The sequence below is a fragment of the Sciurus carolinensis genome, chromosome 17 (assembly GCF_902686445.1).
Source record: "Sciurus carolinensis chromosome 17, mSciCar1.2, whole genome shotgun sequence".
Lineage (NCBI taxonomy): Eukaryota > Metazoa > Chordata > Mammalia > Rodentia > Sciuridae > Sciurus > Sciurus carolinensis.
Genome location: NC_062229.1, coordinates 36,013,318 through 36,030,761, shown reverse-complemented (window position 1 = coordinate 36,030,761; position 17,444 = coordinate 36,013,318). Strand labels below are relative to the sequence as shown.

The following is a 17,444-nucleotide window of genomic DNA, read 5'->3' as shown; positions in this document are numbered from 1 at the left end:
TCTCTGTACTAAATTGATTGTTCTCTTAAGATAGATTCTAAGAATTTATATGCATTGAATACCTGTGGTTTGGTTTGTTCCCTATGTGGAGAGAACAAGATTTATTCTCTTTGGTCTTCACAAAAACTCAGAATCTCCTCTTCCCTCATTTAGTCTACTCTCCTAACATATTCATATGTTGCTGGTAACAATGTTTACCTGACCTGTTAATTCAGTAATAGGTCATTAATAATTCTGCACAATAATTTATTCATTCATGTGGCAGTATTACCTAGGGAACTCTTACCACATGGCCCAGGAGGACTGAGCAAGCACTGCCTCCTAACCAGGATTCCCGGATGTTTGATGCTACACCTGTTTGGTGGTGTGGTTAGGCAAAATCCCTAGAGTCAGACCTGGATTCAAATCCAGCTCCACTGCTTACAAGCTGGGTAGACCTGGACTAGTTATGAAATCTGCATGCCTCGTTTTCCCCATGTGAAAACAGGAATGATTTTGTCAACCTGGCAGACTCTACAAAGCCTCAGTGTGAGTCCGTATGTCCCACATCAGTAAATGGTCACTTAGTGCCTGCCGACCAGTGCGTTATAACGTGTGGATCACCATCTTTGTAGGTCTGAAACAATCAAATGTGGGCAACTTGGTAGAGCTCAACCCAACATGAAACCCTAGGTCTAGCATCACTCAATTTTTGCTCTGAGAAGGTCCAGCAAATGAAGGAAATGATTCTGCTTTGTTACTTTCCTCTATTCCTGTCTGGGAGAAGGCATCCTGCTGGTACAATATAACAACTTCAGAGAGGCCGAAGTCTGTCGCAGCAGCTGTCCGTGCTCATAACCAGCATGTGTTTTAAAAGCTTGTACTACATGAAATGGCACTTTTGACCTTCCAGCCAATGTGCGTGGAAATAACCTGTATTGTAACAGCTTGTTGATTCCGGCTGTCAGGGGAGCATTTGGCCGCTTTTCTGCTGTTTGTTCCCTCGGTGCCCGTCTTGGGCAGGCATGTCTCTGACGTCACTCGCTGTATTTGTGTCTCAGGTCACCCTGCTGATTGCCTTCATCTGTGTGCGGAGTTCCACATGGATCGACTACAGTGCCTTCAGCTACTTTGAAGTGGTTACCATTTGCGACTTAATCATGATCCTGGCCTTTTACCTGGTCCACCTCTTCCGCTTCTACCGTGTGCTCACCTGCATCAGCTGGCCGCTGTCGGTAAGAGATAGAGACCTGGCACTACCTCAGCGTGCAGGGTATCCGCCAGAGCATTGGGACCCAAGAGCATCCTGTGCATCTGCTATTCCACCTCTTGAATTATCCTTTGCTGCTTCAGGCCTGATTTTCCAACAATTCGGTGCCCATCTCTGCCTGACATCCTACTGGTTTCTAGAACTCACTTTCCAGCCACAAGAAGTCTGTGGCTCTTGGGTTTCCGTACATTTCCAGTGTTATGCATCCATCACCATGGCCAATTTTAGAACATTTCATCTCAAAAAGAAATTCCTTCCCTTGTAGCTATGACTTCCTTACCTTTCAGCTCCTCCAGCCCTAAGCAACTACTAATCTTTCTGTCTAAAATTTTCCTGTTTTTTTTTTTTTTTTTTTTTTTTTTTGGGTGCTGGGGATCGAACCCAGGGCCTTGTGCTTGCAAGGCAAGCACTCTACCAACTGAGCTATCTCCCCAGCCCCAAAATTGTCATATTCTGAATGTTCCTTGTGCATAGACTAATGTATGTGATCTTTCGTGAATGGTTGCTTTCACTGGGCAGAAAGTTTTCCTGGTCCAGCCACGTCATAGTGATATATCAGTACTTCATTCCTCTTTATAACCAATTCATATTTCACCACATAGATGTACCATCTCATTTTTCGTTCTTCATTGTTGGGCACTGGGTCATTTCCACCATTTGGCTATTAAGAGTCATGCTGCCATGAGCATTCATATCCAAGTGTTTTGTATGGACATGTTCTCATTTTTCTTCTTATATCTAGGAGTGGAATTGCTGGGTCATAGGGCCACTTTATGTTTGTTTGGAGAACTGCTAGACTCTATGCCAAAGGGGCTGCACTGTTATTAGCAGTGTGTGAGTGCAGCAATTTCCCCACACCCTTGCAGATGCCAATTTTTGTGATTTTCTGCTTCTAGCCACTCTAAGGAGCATGAAGTGGTACCTCATGTAGCTTTTTGTGTGTTTGTGTTTGTTTTTGTTTTCGTTGTGGAGGTGGGTACAAAGGATTGAACTCAGGGACACTCAACCACTGAGCCACATCCCCAGCCCTGCTTTGTATTTTATTTAGAAGCAGGGTCTCACCAAGTTGATTAGCTCCTCACTTTTGCTGAGGCTGGCTCTCCATCCTCCTGCCTCAGCGTCTGGAGCTGCTGGGATTACAGGCATGCACCACCGTTCCTCGCCCTCATGTAGTTTTGATTTGCATTTCTCTGATGAATAAGGATGTCAGCAATCTTTTCATGTTTTTTGATTGTATTTTTTTTTGAAGAAATGTCTATTCAGATCTTCTGTCAATTTTCTAGTTATTTGTCTTTTTATTGAGTTTTTTTCTATTTCTAGAGAAAAATTCCTTATTTTTTATATGATTTGCAAATATTTCCTCCCATTCTGTTGCTTGTTTTTTTTTTTAAATATTTTTAGTTGTAAATGGACACAATGCATTCGTTTTTATTTATTTATTTTTATGTGGTGCTGAGGATCAAACTCAGTGCCTCACACATTCTAGGCAAGTGCTCTACCACTGAGCCACAACCCCAACCCTGTTGCTTGTTTTTAACTCACTGGTTGGTGTCCTTTGAAGAACAAGTTTTTAATTTTGGTAGGTCTAATTTATCTTTTTTTTTTCCCCTCATGTTTTGGTACCATATTAAAGAAATCATTACTGAATCCAAGATCACAAAAATTTACCTCTATGTTTTCTTCTAACAGTTTTTATAGTTTTAGTTGTTACACTCTGGGTGTTTTGCTTTGGTTTGGTGTGTGTGTGGGGGCGGGTACTGGGAATTGAACCCAGGGCTCATTCACACTAGACAAGCACTGTACTACTAAGCCACATTCTCAGCCCTAGGTTAATTTTTGCATTTAGCAAGAGGTAAATGTTCAACTTCATCATTTTGCATGTGGATATCCAGGTTCCCAGAACCATCTGGTGGAGAGATTGTTCTTTCCCCATTGAATGGCCTTGGCACCTTTGTTGAAAATCAATTGACCATAAATACATGGATTTTATTTTTGAACTCTCAGTTCTACCCTGTTGGTCTATATGTCTACTTTTATGTTATAATTACACTATTTTGGTTATTCTGCTTTGTAGTAAGTTGCGAAATTAGGAAATGTAATATTCCCAGTTTCTTCTTTTCTAGGATTATTTTGGATCATTGCAATTCCATATGAATTTTACAATCAACTTTTCAATTTCTACAAAGAAATCAGCTGGGACTCTAATAGAGAATGCATTGAATCCATAGATCAATTTGGGGAGTACAGCCATATACTAAATCTTATGATCCCTGAACATGAATGATCTTTCCATTTATTTAGCTCTTCTTTCATTTCTTTCAACACTGTTTGGTAGTTTTTAGAGTATTTTTTTCTTTTTGATGCTCTTTCAAATGTGCTTTTTTTCTTACTTTAATTTTTAGATTGTTCATTGCAAGTATATAGAAATATAAGTAATTTTTGTCCATTGATTTGTAACCTGAACCTTACTGAACTCCTTTATTAGCTCTAATAGATTTTCAGTGGATTCCTTAGGACTTTCTATATATAAGATCTTGCCCTCAACAAATAGAGATGGTTTCACTTCTTGCTAACTGGTTGCCTTTTACTCCACGGTCTTGCCTTATTGCAAGAAATTAGTTGAACAAATTAGTCGGCTGTTAGGTAGAAGCAGCAAAAGCAGACCTCCTTCTCTTTTTTTGGTCTGAGGAGGAAGCACTTCATCTGTCATCATTAACTCTGATCTTAGGTGTGAGTTTTTATAGATGCCCTTTATCAGATTGAGGAAGTTCCCTTCTAGTTCTACTTTGTTGAGTGTTTTTATCATGAAAGGATATCAGATCTTGCTTTAAAAGAAAAAAAAAAAATCCAGTCTGGCAGCCTCTGCCTCTTGATTATATCCACTATGTTATTTTGAGAGAAATTCCTTTTGTTCATGTGTTGTAAAACCCCTTTCAAGTGATGACACCCTTTCCCTGCTTTTGAGAATAAGTTTATACGGGCATCGTGATGCTGATAGTGAACAAGCAAAGCAGAGAAGAAAAGCTAGAGGACAGGAACAAGGGAGGACTTGAGTGGGGAGTGTTGACAGGGCAGGCTCAGTCACACTTTTTTGGCTGAGTACTCTTTAGGTCCCCTCCGCTCAGGATTCTCTCAAGTCAGTTTTCTCTGTCCTGCACCATCTTCCTCTGTAATGGTGAGAAGCTTGCAGGTGGAGAACTTCCAGTTTTTAACCTGCTCTCAGGTAGATTCTCTGGTCTCCCTTGTGATCTTTCTGGTAACTAAGGAGAAACCAGGTTTTTGATTTTGCACAGTTAGGAGAGGAACTACAATTTGAAAGTGGAAACAGGGAAACGGTTTTCCAAAATGTAGTAACTGTCACTCCGATGGGCAGAATTTCATGGAGGAATCATTTCTAAATTCTCAATGAAGATAACTGAAAATGGAGGCACTCTGGATTCAGAGTGGCCTCAAATTCAGATGGCCCTGTGCTTGAGTTCTCCTCTGAGCTGGTGTTGGATAGGGAAGAGGGAGGAAGGGTGACGTGTAAGCATTCCTCTGCTGACGAATGACAGAGGTCCAGCCCCCACCAGAGCCTGCAAAGGTGCTGTTTTAAAAGGAAACAAACCCCCATGGGCCAAGGCAAGAAGGGAAGGTAGAGTCAGATCTGTTCATAGGGCAAGCTGGAGAGGGCAAAGCAGGAGGACTTGGGAGAAAACCAGGGGCCACCACACCACCATAGACACTTCACGGAAGAGCTGCTGACCTCATACTGGCCTTTGACTCAGAGTCTGAGGGATCCCCAGAAACAAGCACCCAGCAAGTCCACACCTGAAAGTATTCAGAGTGGGAAGGTGCTGGGGTCAGCCGAGTGAAGCCAGCACATTGTTAGCTCGGCACTTCTCCCAAGCAGAAGAGAAAGGCTCAGATCTCTCTCAGGGGCTTTTCGTTCAGAGCTGGAGTTTCGTTTAGACTCTGCTGCTGCCTGGGAGTTGCAGGACACTCATTTGCTTTTCAGTAGCCTTAGCCAGAGGTCAAGGGACTGTCTGCAAATGGATCCCAGGAGTGGAGCAACCCTTAGTGGATGCCTCTGCGTCGGGAGAAGCTTCCTTTCTCTGTCCCGTGCCCCTCCCGCCCGCGGGGCATCGTTGCTTGGCCTCTTCCTGGCCAGCCTCCCGCTGGCTGCTGGCACGCCACGCTGCTCCTGCCAAGGCAAGGGAGAAGAGGAAGCACGGCTCTGTCCTCTCTTTGTCGTCTCTAAAGAGGCCCAGTTGCTTCCTAGGATCAGGAGCGGCCCACCTCACGCACCGTTTGCTCTGTTTCTCCCCCAGGAATTTCTGCACTATGTCATCGGTACGCTGCTCCTCCTCATCGCCTCCATCGTGGCGGCCTCCAAGAGTTACAGCCACGGCGGACTGGTAGCCGGAGCGGTGAGCATGCTCTCCGAGCCTTTAGGAATCCATTCGTAGCGTAGATGCGCCTTTTCTCCTGACAGGGCAGGAAAGGGGTTGGTTTCCTGGGGCCCAACTTCACGGACTTGATACTGCCTCCCGCCAGCCAGCAGCTGTCTCCCCAAAGCCCGACACCTGGACTCACAGCGCATGGTCCTAGAAAGTGGACTGGCAGGGCCATTAGCAAATTCTAATGGCCCCAGCGGTCCTGGCCTACTTAAATGGAGAGCAGGGCAGGTGGGTTTTAATTCACACGCCCACTCTGAGCATTTGCTTGTGGCTGCCTCAGCCTGTGCGGAGAAAGATTTGGCAGCCCCTTCTGGGTCCAGGAGAAGAGTACTGTGATCAATCAGTGATATCTACCTTGAGTCTTAACTTGGCCATTTAAAAAAAAATTTTTAACAGAGTTTAGGCCAGGAAATAATACTCCTGAACCCTTTGAAGGCAAAAATTGATCCATGTGATACCCTTGAACAGAAGTAGCTGGAAATGCACAAAACTACAGTGGTGGGAGATATATACAAATGCACATGTGTATATACATAGGGATGTATGATTTTTTTGAAGACTCATAGATTCCTGTCATCTGACTTCTGATTTCACTAACTTTATAGTGGCTTATGGGCCACTACAGATTTGCCTCCCTGATGAGAAGCCATTTTTTTTTTTTTTTTTTTTTTTTTTTTTTGGTACTGAGCATTGAACCCAGAGGTGCTTAACCACTGAGCCACATCCCCAGCCCTTTTTAAAAATATTTTATTTAGAGACAGGGTCTTGCTAAGTTGCTTAGTGCCTCACTAAGTTGCTGAAACTGACTTTGAACTCATGATCCTCCCTCCTCGTGAGCCTCCTGAGCCATTGGGATTACAGGCTGCGCCATCACACCCAGCAAGAAGGCAAATTTTTAAAATGAGTTTTAAGAAAAGTTTTATGTGTGAGTTTCACTCATGCACATCTCCAGGTTCTCCAGACTCTGGCCTGGAGATGGAAGCTGTCCTCTGAAGGTCAGCATGGGGGCCAGACATCACTGCACCTGGTGGCCAAGATCCTAAACATCAGTGTCCCCAAGGCACCCCCACAGTCCCCTCCCTGAGGAGATGAGCAGCAGCCTTGCAGGTCAGCACTTGCCCACCATCAGTGCGGACTGGTGGAAGAGGCACACTGTGCTTCAGGGCGCACCCAGGGAGAGTCCCACGGGGTTTTATCAGCAGGTCACACAGAACCACATTAGCTCAGGAGTCCCAACAGCTAATATTTAGTATCCACTGGCCTCATACCTAAGGCTGAACCTGGGCCATGGAGAAGCCAGAAGAAATGTAAAAAACTATGGTCCCTGCTTAGGAGAAAATGGTCATCAAGCTTTGGAGATGGGGACAAGGCACATGAAACAATTAGCAAACAAGGCAGTGTCGTCTAGAATAGCATTCTGTAGCATTCTGTAGTGACATAATAATAAACCGTTCAATTATGCAGCACAGACAGTTGGGGACCGGGATGGTATATAATGTGCTAATTGTGCAGAACAGACAATGCGAGGCCAGGACAGGCTCTAATAAGCTAATTATGTGGTGCAGACAGTTGGTACAAAGGGAGCCAAGGAAAAGGCACTGGGGTGCAAGTGGGCGTGGGCTGGTGGGGGCAGCTGTTTACGTCAACCAGCAGCCAGAGTGAAAAGAAAAGCAGACCCTGTTGAAAATCCTGCCCTTCATCTGGCTGCTCCTGGACACAGTTCCTGTGGGACATCAGCCGGTGTCTTCAGCAGTGCACTAGTGGTGGCCTGGTGCCCCCAGGCCTAGATGTGTATCTGAGAACACCCAGACCCCTGTCTAGCTGAGTGTGGGTTCTAGAGTCAGACCCCAAGGCTCAGACCCCATCCATGATCCTGGCTGCTCTGCAGCCTTAGGCAAACCTTTGACTTCCCTGTTCTTCCATGTGTTTAGCTGTGAAATGTTGAGGGGGTGATACCCCCACCCACCTTGCAGAATTGTGAGGTGCAAGGAATCAGCTCAGCTTAAGGGCTTAAAATTCTGGCAGCTGCATAGTTAGTGCTCAGTGGGTTTCAGCTGCCAAGCTGCCAAGGTTGGTCACAAGTAAAAAACATGGCTGCAGGGCTGGGGTTGTGGCTCAGTGGTAGAGTACTTGCCTTGCATGTGAGAGGCACTGGGTTCGATTCTCAGCACCATATAAAAATAAAGGCATTGTGTCCATATACAACTAAGAAAAAAAAAAATTTTTTTTTAAAAACATGGCTGCAGACCTTATGGTACCTGAGACACCAGGGCTGGGCCTACACCCTCTCGACCATTCCATGAGCCCTTTCCTTTCTTTCTTTTTTTTTTCAGTGTCAATGGACCTCTATTTTATTCATTTATATGTGGTGCTGAGGATGGAACCCAGTGCCCCACACATGCTAGGCAAGCGCTGTACCACTGAGCCACAACCCAACGCCTGTGGGCCCTTTCTGAGGTCTTCCTCCTGTCCAGGCACCCTGTTCCTCCTCTATAAATGAAAAACTTGGGTCTGGGTCATCCCCCATCACACCTGAGCACTGGATGGACCCCCAAAATAAAAGAGCACTGCCTTAAGTCATTTTAATCTAATGTAATTTAAATATGTGCACACTTAACACCAGACACACAGGCCTTAGCTTCTGGCTCATACACAGCCACAAAACCAGAGCAGAGCGGAAAGCTGCTGTGAATGAAAGAAAGGCAGACGACGCCTACCCGTCAATCAAGCCCATTTGAACATTAATGATTGTAAGACCCCATTTAAATGTACAATGCCACTTTTTTCTTCCTTATCAGTCCAGGGAAGTCGAAGCCCGGTGGGTTCACCCCAACTCGGTTGTACATATCAATGCCACCCTGGGAACTGGAGTTGCTTAGAGCACAAAGGGCCAAGGGTGGGGACCCAGGGGCCTGGCTGTCAGACCTGGCTGAGGCCAAACCCAGGGGACCTAAAGCCAGTGACTGGCCCCTCCAGGCTTCATCTCTGTATCTGAAGTCGTCAGGTCAGATGATGACCCAAGCTTCCTTGCAGTCATGGACAGCACAAGGAACAAGCAGGCAGATGGGAAAGAGGAAAGCCCAAGGGACGGACCTGTGAACTTCCTCTCCGCTCTCTCCACTGCAGATCTTCGGGTTCGTGGCCACCTTTCTCTGCTTGGCTAGCGTGTGGCTGTCCTACAAGATCTCATGTGTGACCCAGTCAACAGGTGAGCTCCCATTATCTGTATCCGGAGGATCTCTGTAAGAACCCTGCTCAGGAGCAGAACAGCTTGTCCTTGGCTTTGGCAGCAGGAAATGCCCTTGGGCTGAGGGGGCCGTGGCCCAAGTCAGCTCTGGTGTCAGAGCCCAGGGTCTGACAGAAAGAAAGGGGGCATCCAAGATAGCATTCTCTCATGCCATCTCTGCATACCCAGGGGCGCCCTGTCATTTCAGCATCTGATGGCAAGCATTTTCTCGGAAATAAGTTTCCTAATGACAGAAATAAAATGCAGAGCTTTTAGAAAGTACAGGTGAGTTTTTTGTTTTGATTTTGGTACCCCTGTTTGAACCCAGATGTGCTTTACCATGAAGCTACATCCCAGCCCTTTTTATTTTTTATTTTTAGAAAGGGTCTTGCTAAATTGCCCATATTAGCCTCAAAATTTCGATCCTCCTGCCTTAGCCTCTCCAGTGGCTGGGATTACAGGTGTGCATGACCACACCCAATGAGAATTTTTTTTTTAATAGAAATTATCTGTCATCATATCACCTGGGTATCTATCCTTGCAATATTTGAAAATATATATTGCTTATATAAAAAGAATCAGATCTGTGTGCTATTTTGTAACCTGCTATTTTTCTTGGACGTGACGGCCCATCACACATTTCCCAGCATCATCAGGAATTCTCCATCATTCTCAATGGCTCTGTGGTGTTACACTGACTTCAATGCATGGTTGTGCCACAGTTTACTTAACTTGTCTCCTATCTGAGGCAGTAAGGTTTTTGCTAAGCAGTGCCTTATGAACATTCTTGCAAATAAATGCCTATGCACATTCCTAATGTTTTGTTTTTGTTTTTTATGGTATTAGAGATTGAACCCATGGACTCACAACCACTGAGCCACATCCCCAGTCCTTTTTCGTTTTTTATTTTGAGACAGGGTCACGCTGAGTTACTTAGGGCCTCCCTCAGTTGCTGAAACTGACTTTGAACCACATCCTCCTGCCTCAGTCTCCTGAGCCATTGGGATTACAGATGTGTGCCACCACACCCAGCCTTAATATTTTTTGTTTGATGTTGTTTGGCTGGTTTTTTTTTTTTTTTTTTTTTTTTTGGTGGTGCTGGAGATTGAACCCTTGTGCATGTGAGGCAAGAACTCTACCAACTGAGCTGTATCCCCAGCCCCCAAACCCTAATGGTTTTTAATCTTTAGAATAAGTTCTCAGTAACAGATGACTATAAATCTGAACCAACTTTTGGTTAATTCACTTCTTTGAGCCAGGCCCTTTTGCACTATTTATTTGTTTATTTATTTTGTCTCTTTAAAAAGTGTATTTAAAAAGAATAAAACAATTCCAAATAAAGATGGTGCTGGGTGGAGAAAAAACCTGGGGAGTCAAGCTAGGGCTTCTGGTTGCAGCCCCTGGGTTGGTTCCGGCCCCACAAGCTGACCTGACTTTGCCATTTCCTTCCCAAGACGCAGCTGTTTGACAAGGCCACAGCCTCTGGATGCCTCAAGAGGATCTGCAGGACTTGGGCCTGGCAGACAGGAGGATCAGTGCCCCCGGCACGGCTTCTGGACTCTGTTCCTATGCCAAAGTCACAAGCAGGCTGGCAGGCACCAGGAAGGCCCACCTGGCCGCCTGCTTTCCCAAGACAACAGGTCTGAGCTCCTGGGCTGGCCAGAGTCTCTGTCTCCAGTCTTCCCTGGAGAACTTTCCTCCCCTTCTGGGAAAGGAAGCAGCTCCAAGGACAGTCTGTCTCTTCTGCCTGCTCTTAGCAGCACCTCAGGTACTAAACTCGACGGTGGGCTCCCACATCTGTTTCCCTTCCACATTCCTCCGGGAAGCCAAATGCCTCAATCCTTCTAAAAATAAAGCCACCTCCTAATTTATCTAGCCTGTCAATCTGATCTTGAAGATGCCCTCTTTCTTAAGGTGACGTGCCTGCAGAAACACTAGGTGGTCAGCCTGCTGTCTCCTTTCCCTCTCTCCACCTTCGTTACGGTTTGTATGTATGTGTGTGTGTTTTTAAATAAAATATTAGCCAAGTGCAGAAGGTTTTCTTACTGAACTAGAAGACTGTAAAACTAGGCCTATGCCTTTGAGTCTGTGTCTGGCACATGACCCTAAACCCAATGCTGTGTGTATACTCACTGCTAAACTGCTAGAGTTTTTTGTTTTTGTTTTTTCTCTTTTCTTCTGTTTTTTTTTGTTTGTTTGTTTGTTTGTTTTTGTTTTTGTTTTTTAAACAATGGCAGTAGAGCTGGGTTTTAGGTAAGTATATGCATTTCTAAATTTATATTTGCTTCCTTCTCCTGTGATATGCACTTGCTCATTTTGGAAGGAGCTTTGGAGGAAGCTGTTTTAGTCATCTTTTTCACGCTGTGACTATCTGACCAACACAATTGTAGAAGAGAAAAGGTTTTTTTGAGGGCTCAGGGTTTCAGAGGGCTTAGTCCACAGAAGGTCAGCTCCATTCCTTGGGTCTCGAGGTGAGGCAGAATAGCATGGCAGAAGAGGGTGGCAAAGGGAAGCAGCTTGCATCAACAGGAAGCAGAGAGAGAGAGACTCCACTCTCCAGATACAAAATACATACCCCATAACCATGCCACAATTCCCACCTCCTCCAGCCACATCCTACCACTTCAATTAATCCCATCCCCTGATGGGATAACTCAATGATAGGGTTAAAATTCGTACAACCCAGTCATTTCTCCTCTGAACCTTCCTGCATTGTCTCACATGTGAGCTTTCGGGGAACACTTCACACCCAAACCATAACAGAAACTAAGGGCCCTGTTTACACTTGACAGTTCATCTTGTCCTAAATTTGCTACTCCCCTGGGCTTGGGCTGCTTGGTTGGCTAGAAAGAGGACCGGAGAGTCGCTGAATGATGCTATGTTCGAGGTGAGAACATTTACAGCCACAGTGAAGAGCGATTAGCAAAGATAGCAGGAATTTTCAGACACTCTGCCCCTCCAGTTCTTTTAGCCCTGGTGGCTTCCTAGCTACTCAGGAACATTCTAGAAGCAGAGCCAGTGCCTTATAGTTCTTGACAATCTCTGTACATATCTGGCTGTCAGTTGGCAGTTGAAGATGCTGTTGACAGTAGGGAAGCAAACCCAGCAGTATCTCACTGTCCCTGGGCCACAGCCTCAATCCCGGGTTTGGACGTCTAAGCCAATGTGACAGTGCCATGCAGCTGTCCCATGGAGGTGCAGCCCCTGGACCCAAATGTCTCATCACTGTGCTCCATGATTTGGAAGTGCTGATATGCCTCCCTCCAAGAAATTGAGACCCAATGGGTCTGCACTGAGAGCCAGAAATCTTCTAAGCCTTGTCCACAAAGTGGTCTAGCTAAGGGCATTAGAGCAGACTAGAAATGCAGGATCCCAGGCCCCACAGATACCCACCAAAGCAGGGTCATCTGCTCTGTCACTGGGTCCCTACTACCATGTCTGCTTCGACCTTCTGGCAATGTTGGAACCAGATGCGCTGGGCTGGGGCAGATCCAAAGTGGAGGGAGAGAGAACGTGGGATCAGCTGGTAGATGTCTGAGGTAAATCTTTGGCCTGCTGGATCCGAGGCTATGTTAGGAAAAAGACTCCATTTAAAGGGTGCCTCTGCTGCTTCCTGCCTTGGCATTTCCAAACACCCGTGTTCCCTGTAAGGATGCAGAGGCAGGGTGAAGCTTGTGAGGAGCAGCACTGTCTGTGGATACTGCAAGCCTGCCATGCAGGCTGAGCGAGGAGCCCTGTCCCTGGGGCAAATGGCACAACTGCACCCAGCCCCAGAAGACAGGCACGACCCTAACCCACCCCCACCTCACGAGAGGCCGCGTCACAGAGCTTTGTGAACCAGGGAGAGCGAGCTCATGGGCAGGAGGGTAGCTGTGTTCCTGCTGCCACAGAAGCCCAGGGGCTGCTTGATGCAACCGGGGCGGCCGAGTCTGTGTGCCCCCCGGAGGTCTGAAGAGCGAAGGAAGCAGAAGATGAATGACACTAAGGTGGAAGCCAGTGCCATTCACACAGGACATAGAGCCCTACTCAAAAGCCACACCGGGAGCGGGCGTGGTGGGGCATGCCTGTCATCCCAGCAGCTCAGGAGGCCGAGGCAGGAGGCTGCAGGTTAGAAGCCAGCCTCCGCAACCTAGCGAAACTGTAAGCCACCCAGTGGGACCCTGTCTCAAAATAGGAAATAAAAAGGGCTGGGGATGAGGCTCAGTGGTTAAGCGCCCCTGGGTTCCATCCCTGGTACCAAAAAAAAAAAAAAAAAAAGGCCTTACAGGCAGCCTTCAAAAGAACACTGGCGTGTTGTATCGTGGTACATGAAATAAGCCAGACACAAGGTGAAAAACACTGATTCCATTCATACGAGGTACCAAAAATAGTCAGTTCATAGACACAAAAAGAAAAGGTAGGGCTGGGGATACAGCTCACTGGTAGAGTGCTTGCAAGGCAAGCAGAAGGCCCTGGGTTCGATCCCCAGCACCAAAAAAAAAAAAGAAAAGAAAAGAAAAGGTGGAGACCGGGGGCTGGGGGAGTGGGGACAGGGAGTCAGTGTCTACTGGGAACAGTTTCAGTTAGGGAAGATCTGAGTCCTGGAGGCGACGGATGATGGTGGTGGTGGACAACAGTGTGAATGTACTTTGAACTGTGCACCCCAAAGTGGTTAAGATGGCAAATTTCATGTCACGTGTGTTTTACTATGTGTTTTTTTTCCTTCCCAGGGGCACTCTACCACTGGGTCACATTGCCAACCCTATTTATTATCATTTATTTACTTATTTATTTTTGGTACTGGGAATTGAACCCAGGGGCACTTTATCACTGTGCTACATCTGCAATCTTTTTTTTTTTTTGAGACAGGATCTCACTAAATTGCCAAGACGCACACTGCTGACCGGCCTGCCTCCGCCTCCCGAGTCGCTGGGATCACAGGCGTGCTCCACTGCACCCAACCCAGGATATTTTTTAAAAAAGTGATATAAGACCTTCTGTCTAGGCATCGCCATGATAAAGGGGGCAAAAGTTACATCCAACTCAAAGCAGCAAACCACAGCAGCCCAACAGGAGCCAACACCACGCTCTAGGAGCTAAGCTTCTGGAGAACTCGAGCTGTCGGCGCCTTTGTGGTGTCAATCAGGCCCTCTTGGAGCTGCTCCCTCTGGGGCCATGCCCTGTGGAACACGAACTCTGTACCCAGCTCCCAGGCAGACCCTTGTGAGGACGTGAAAGGGAGGGCTGGCCCATGGAAGAGGGGTAGGGAGCCAGGGGCCCGACGTCCCCAAGACCAGGAGCCCGCCCTGGCCTATCAAGGCAGCCAGAGGTCCCAAGAAAGGGCGTTGGCCCCTGTGGCAACAAGAGGCACTGAGCCATGCGGCCACGACTTGTCTGCCCACATTCCCCAACCACGAGCAGCCAGTTCAGGCCAGCAGAGCCTCCCTGGGCCTGGCCTGGCTCACGGAAGAAAGGGATGGGAGGTGGAGGGTGCCGTCACGGGCAAGCCTGTGCCACAGGTGTTTTCTCACCACCCGAAAGACTGACTGACAGAAAGGCTGCTGCTCAGGCAGATGCTGGAACATGGTGGCTGTGATGCTCTCCAGGGAGGGATGTGGCCTGTGGCAACAGAACCACCCCTGTCTTAGAGGGTCCTGTGAGGGAACCACCTACCCTGGAGGTGCTAGCAGTGGGGCAGAGAGCCCCAAAGAGAGCTGAATGGAGGTGAGCAGGGTTTGAGCCCAGGTTTGGCTGTCTCCTGGGCCTGACCTGTGGCCATCCTACTTAGGGCCTCTGAGGCACAAAGCAGGACTGGAGCCAGACTGTGCCAACTGGCTTCCTTCGTAACAGTGGCCCTAAGAGCCACAGACAGGCCCAAAGTAGAGGCGCACAGAGACCCAGAGCGCCCAGGCCTTTTTCCTAGCTTCAAAAGTAAACCTCTGTGGCCATGGAAACAGAGCAGGTCTTTGGGGCCCCTCAGCAACCGCCACTTCCCCTCTTCTGATGGTTTCTGTGCTGAATCCTGTGAACTCTCAGAGGTGCTCCAGGGGACCCTCAGAAATTGGATCACATGTGTGAAATATGCTAACATCTGAAAGCACACACTCTCCAGTCGTCGAGAGCAAACACTGGCACTGGGAACCTCTTCCGCTAGGAAGACTCCCCTCGGACAGGCTCAGGGGACCCTGGCCTTACAGCTTCCTTAGAGTTGAAGACAAGGCCAAGAGTGTGAGGCCAACCACTGAAAACCCGCTGCTTCCTTTCGGGGGAGCCTGGAGTCCTCCAGGCCACTCAGCCAACAGCACTGGAAGGATCCAGAGGCAGGCCACAGCTGCTCTACCACTCACTCCACTGTGGGCTTTTCACCATGACTCACTCTTCTTAGGGACAGACTTTATAAGAAGTAAATTACAAATATGTTAATAATTTATATTCATGCCATGTTTTCTGTTTTATATAACAGAGTTTCAAGAATGATTTATATTGAAAAGAGGATCATCCCCCTGACAAAATTTTTTTTTAAAGTTTGGAAAACCTCTGGATTGTAGGGAGCTGTCAGGCTGCCACTTGACCCCAGGGTAGATGGAGGTGTGCAGAACCCCAGAGGGGCATTCTCATGACGACCACCAGAGAACACCTGGTGCCTCCAGCCCTTGCAAGGAGATTGAAACCGAGTGATCGGTAGAGTTTTATTGTCATTTTCTACATATGTAGAAAACTAAAAGACAAACAAAAACCTCCACATAAAGTTGTGCAAAAAAGGAAGAATGCTGCCTGGCTCCGCTCTGAACAGAATAATTGTCACATTGAATACTGATTTGACCTAAGCAATGGCAGACTGCTCAGCAGGGCGTGGTGCATGCATGTGGTGGGGTGCACCTGGGAGAGCAGCCAGACTGACAGCTCGGTGTTGCCAGATGCCCTAGTGACCCAGAGAAATGGAAATATGGATTTTCAGGCTAAATATCTTCTGATTTGTAAATGTTGTCAAAGAAACGTTTTAAAGATACACTTCAGACCAAACAAAAGCCTATCTGGGAAGCTAGAAGGAGCCAGCCGGCCATCAGTTTGAGACCCTGACCTAGTGGAACCTGAAGCACCTGCCCTCAAAAACTAGGCAGTATTGGGGGAGGTCGGGGAAGAGTGGCAGAAAGAAGTCAGGCTGAGGCCCAGAGGCCCGTAGAGGCCCGGCTGACTGCCAGCTGCTTCCTCCCGAAACCTGGGGGCAGCAAGGGGCACAGGCTCTCCCCGGGGAGCGCCCCTCCCCGCCCCCTGCCAACAGCTGCGCCTACTCGCTGCGCGGCCACACCTCCCACCTGGGCACAGCTCTTCGGTTGCAAAAACAAAACCCACCTCGCAGGTGGCAGCGCCAGGCGGTGCCACGCGCCCACGGCTAGCGGCGTGCGCCCTCTAGCGGCCAGATGCGGGCACCGAGCCCCGGATCTTGGTCTAGCAAATGCCTCTGGAAAGTCAAGTTCCTGATTCCAGGGTTCAGATGAGAAGCACCAATTTGTATGTTTTATGTGGACCTCGGGTGCACAAATTAATAATCCTCGGGTCATGCCATTTTTACACTCTGATTACTGGTCGATGCATGACCTCCTCGCTCTCTTCCGATTAGTTTGTTATAATGTAGTCAACACTGAAGCAAGAATCATAACAATTAACTGTAGCTATATGCTTCCCTAGTTCATCACCCCCAACCCCGGCCAATTTCTCCCCTCCCAAATCTCCCCTTCATCTGCTTCTGCTTCTTTTCTTCCTCCCCCACCCTCCCCATATTGGGTATTGAACCAATGGGACCCTCTACCACTGAGCTACGTCCCTAGCTCTTTTTATTATTATTTTTAAAATTTCAAGATAGAGTTTTGCAGTTACTGAGGCTGACCTTGAACCTGCCATCCTCCTGCCTCAGCCTCTTGAGTAGCTGGAATTACAGGCTGCTTGCTCTTATAGTTTCATTGTAGTTCTAACATCTATTGCTTTTAAAGCAATATAATTAGAGCTGGGAGCGGTGGTGCATGCCTGTAATCCCAAAGGCTCTGGAGGCTAAAGCAGGAGAATCCAGAGTTCAAAACCAGCCTCAACAACTTAGAGGCCCCTCAGCAATTCAGCAATATAAAAAAGGGCTGGGGATGTGGCTTGGAAGGTAAGTGCCCCTGGGTTTGATCCCTGGTACAAAAAAAAAAAGTACATATAATTAGGGTTGAGATGTAGCTCAATGGTAGAGCACTTGCCTAGCATGTGCCAGGCCTGGATTTGGTTTCCAGCACTGCCTAACAAAAACAATGCAATAATCGTTGACAGTTTATATTTAAATGAGGATACCACACTGTGTGCAGTCTTTGGGGACTTTCTTCACTTGTACATTCTTTTTTCATCCTCTTGGTCTCACCTCTTGATCTAGCCACCACTGCAGTGCCAGCCCTGCAAGGGTTATGACCATTTCACACCAGTGTAACCTGAGAGCTGTGCTTCTGGTCCCTGTTTATACCTCTCAGCTGTCACCTGGGAGCTTCCCGTGGACTGTCAGGGGACCTGCTCAGCACCT

The 17,444-nt window shown here is 47.4% G+C and overlaps 1 protein-coding gene across 2 annotated transcripts in view; it reads left to right on the top strand.

The window, feature by feature from the left end:
- Cmtm7 (CKLF like MARVEL transmembrane domain containing 7) overlaps positions 1 to 17,032 on the top strand; it is a 72,067-nt gene extending 55,035 nt beyond the window's left edge. Inside the window, exons 2-6 of one of the 2 annotated variants that reach the window (XR_007105923.1) lie at positions 1,041 to 1,214; positions 5,560 to 5,658; positions 8,815 to 8,896; positions 10,369 to 10,682; positions 13,763 to 17,032. Coding sequence is in view for 1 of the 2 variants with exons in the window: in XM_047531914.1 (XP_047387870.1) it covers positions 1,041 to 1,214; positions 5,560 to 5,658; positions 8,815 to 8,896; positions 10,369 to 10,382 (369 nt within the window). In the remaining variant the exon portion in view is untranslated. Of the gene's footprint in view, positions 1 to 1,040; positions 1,215 to 5,559; positions 5,659 to 8,814; positions 8,897 to 10,368; positions 10,965 to 13,762 lie in introns of those variants that run through there. The other variant, XM_047531914.1, reaches the window with a different exon arrangement.
- Positions 17,033 to 17,444: the final 412 nt, after the last annotated feature.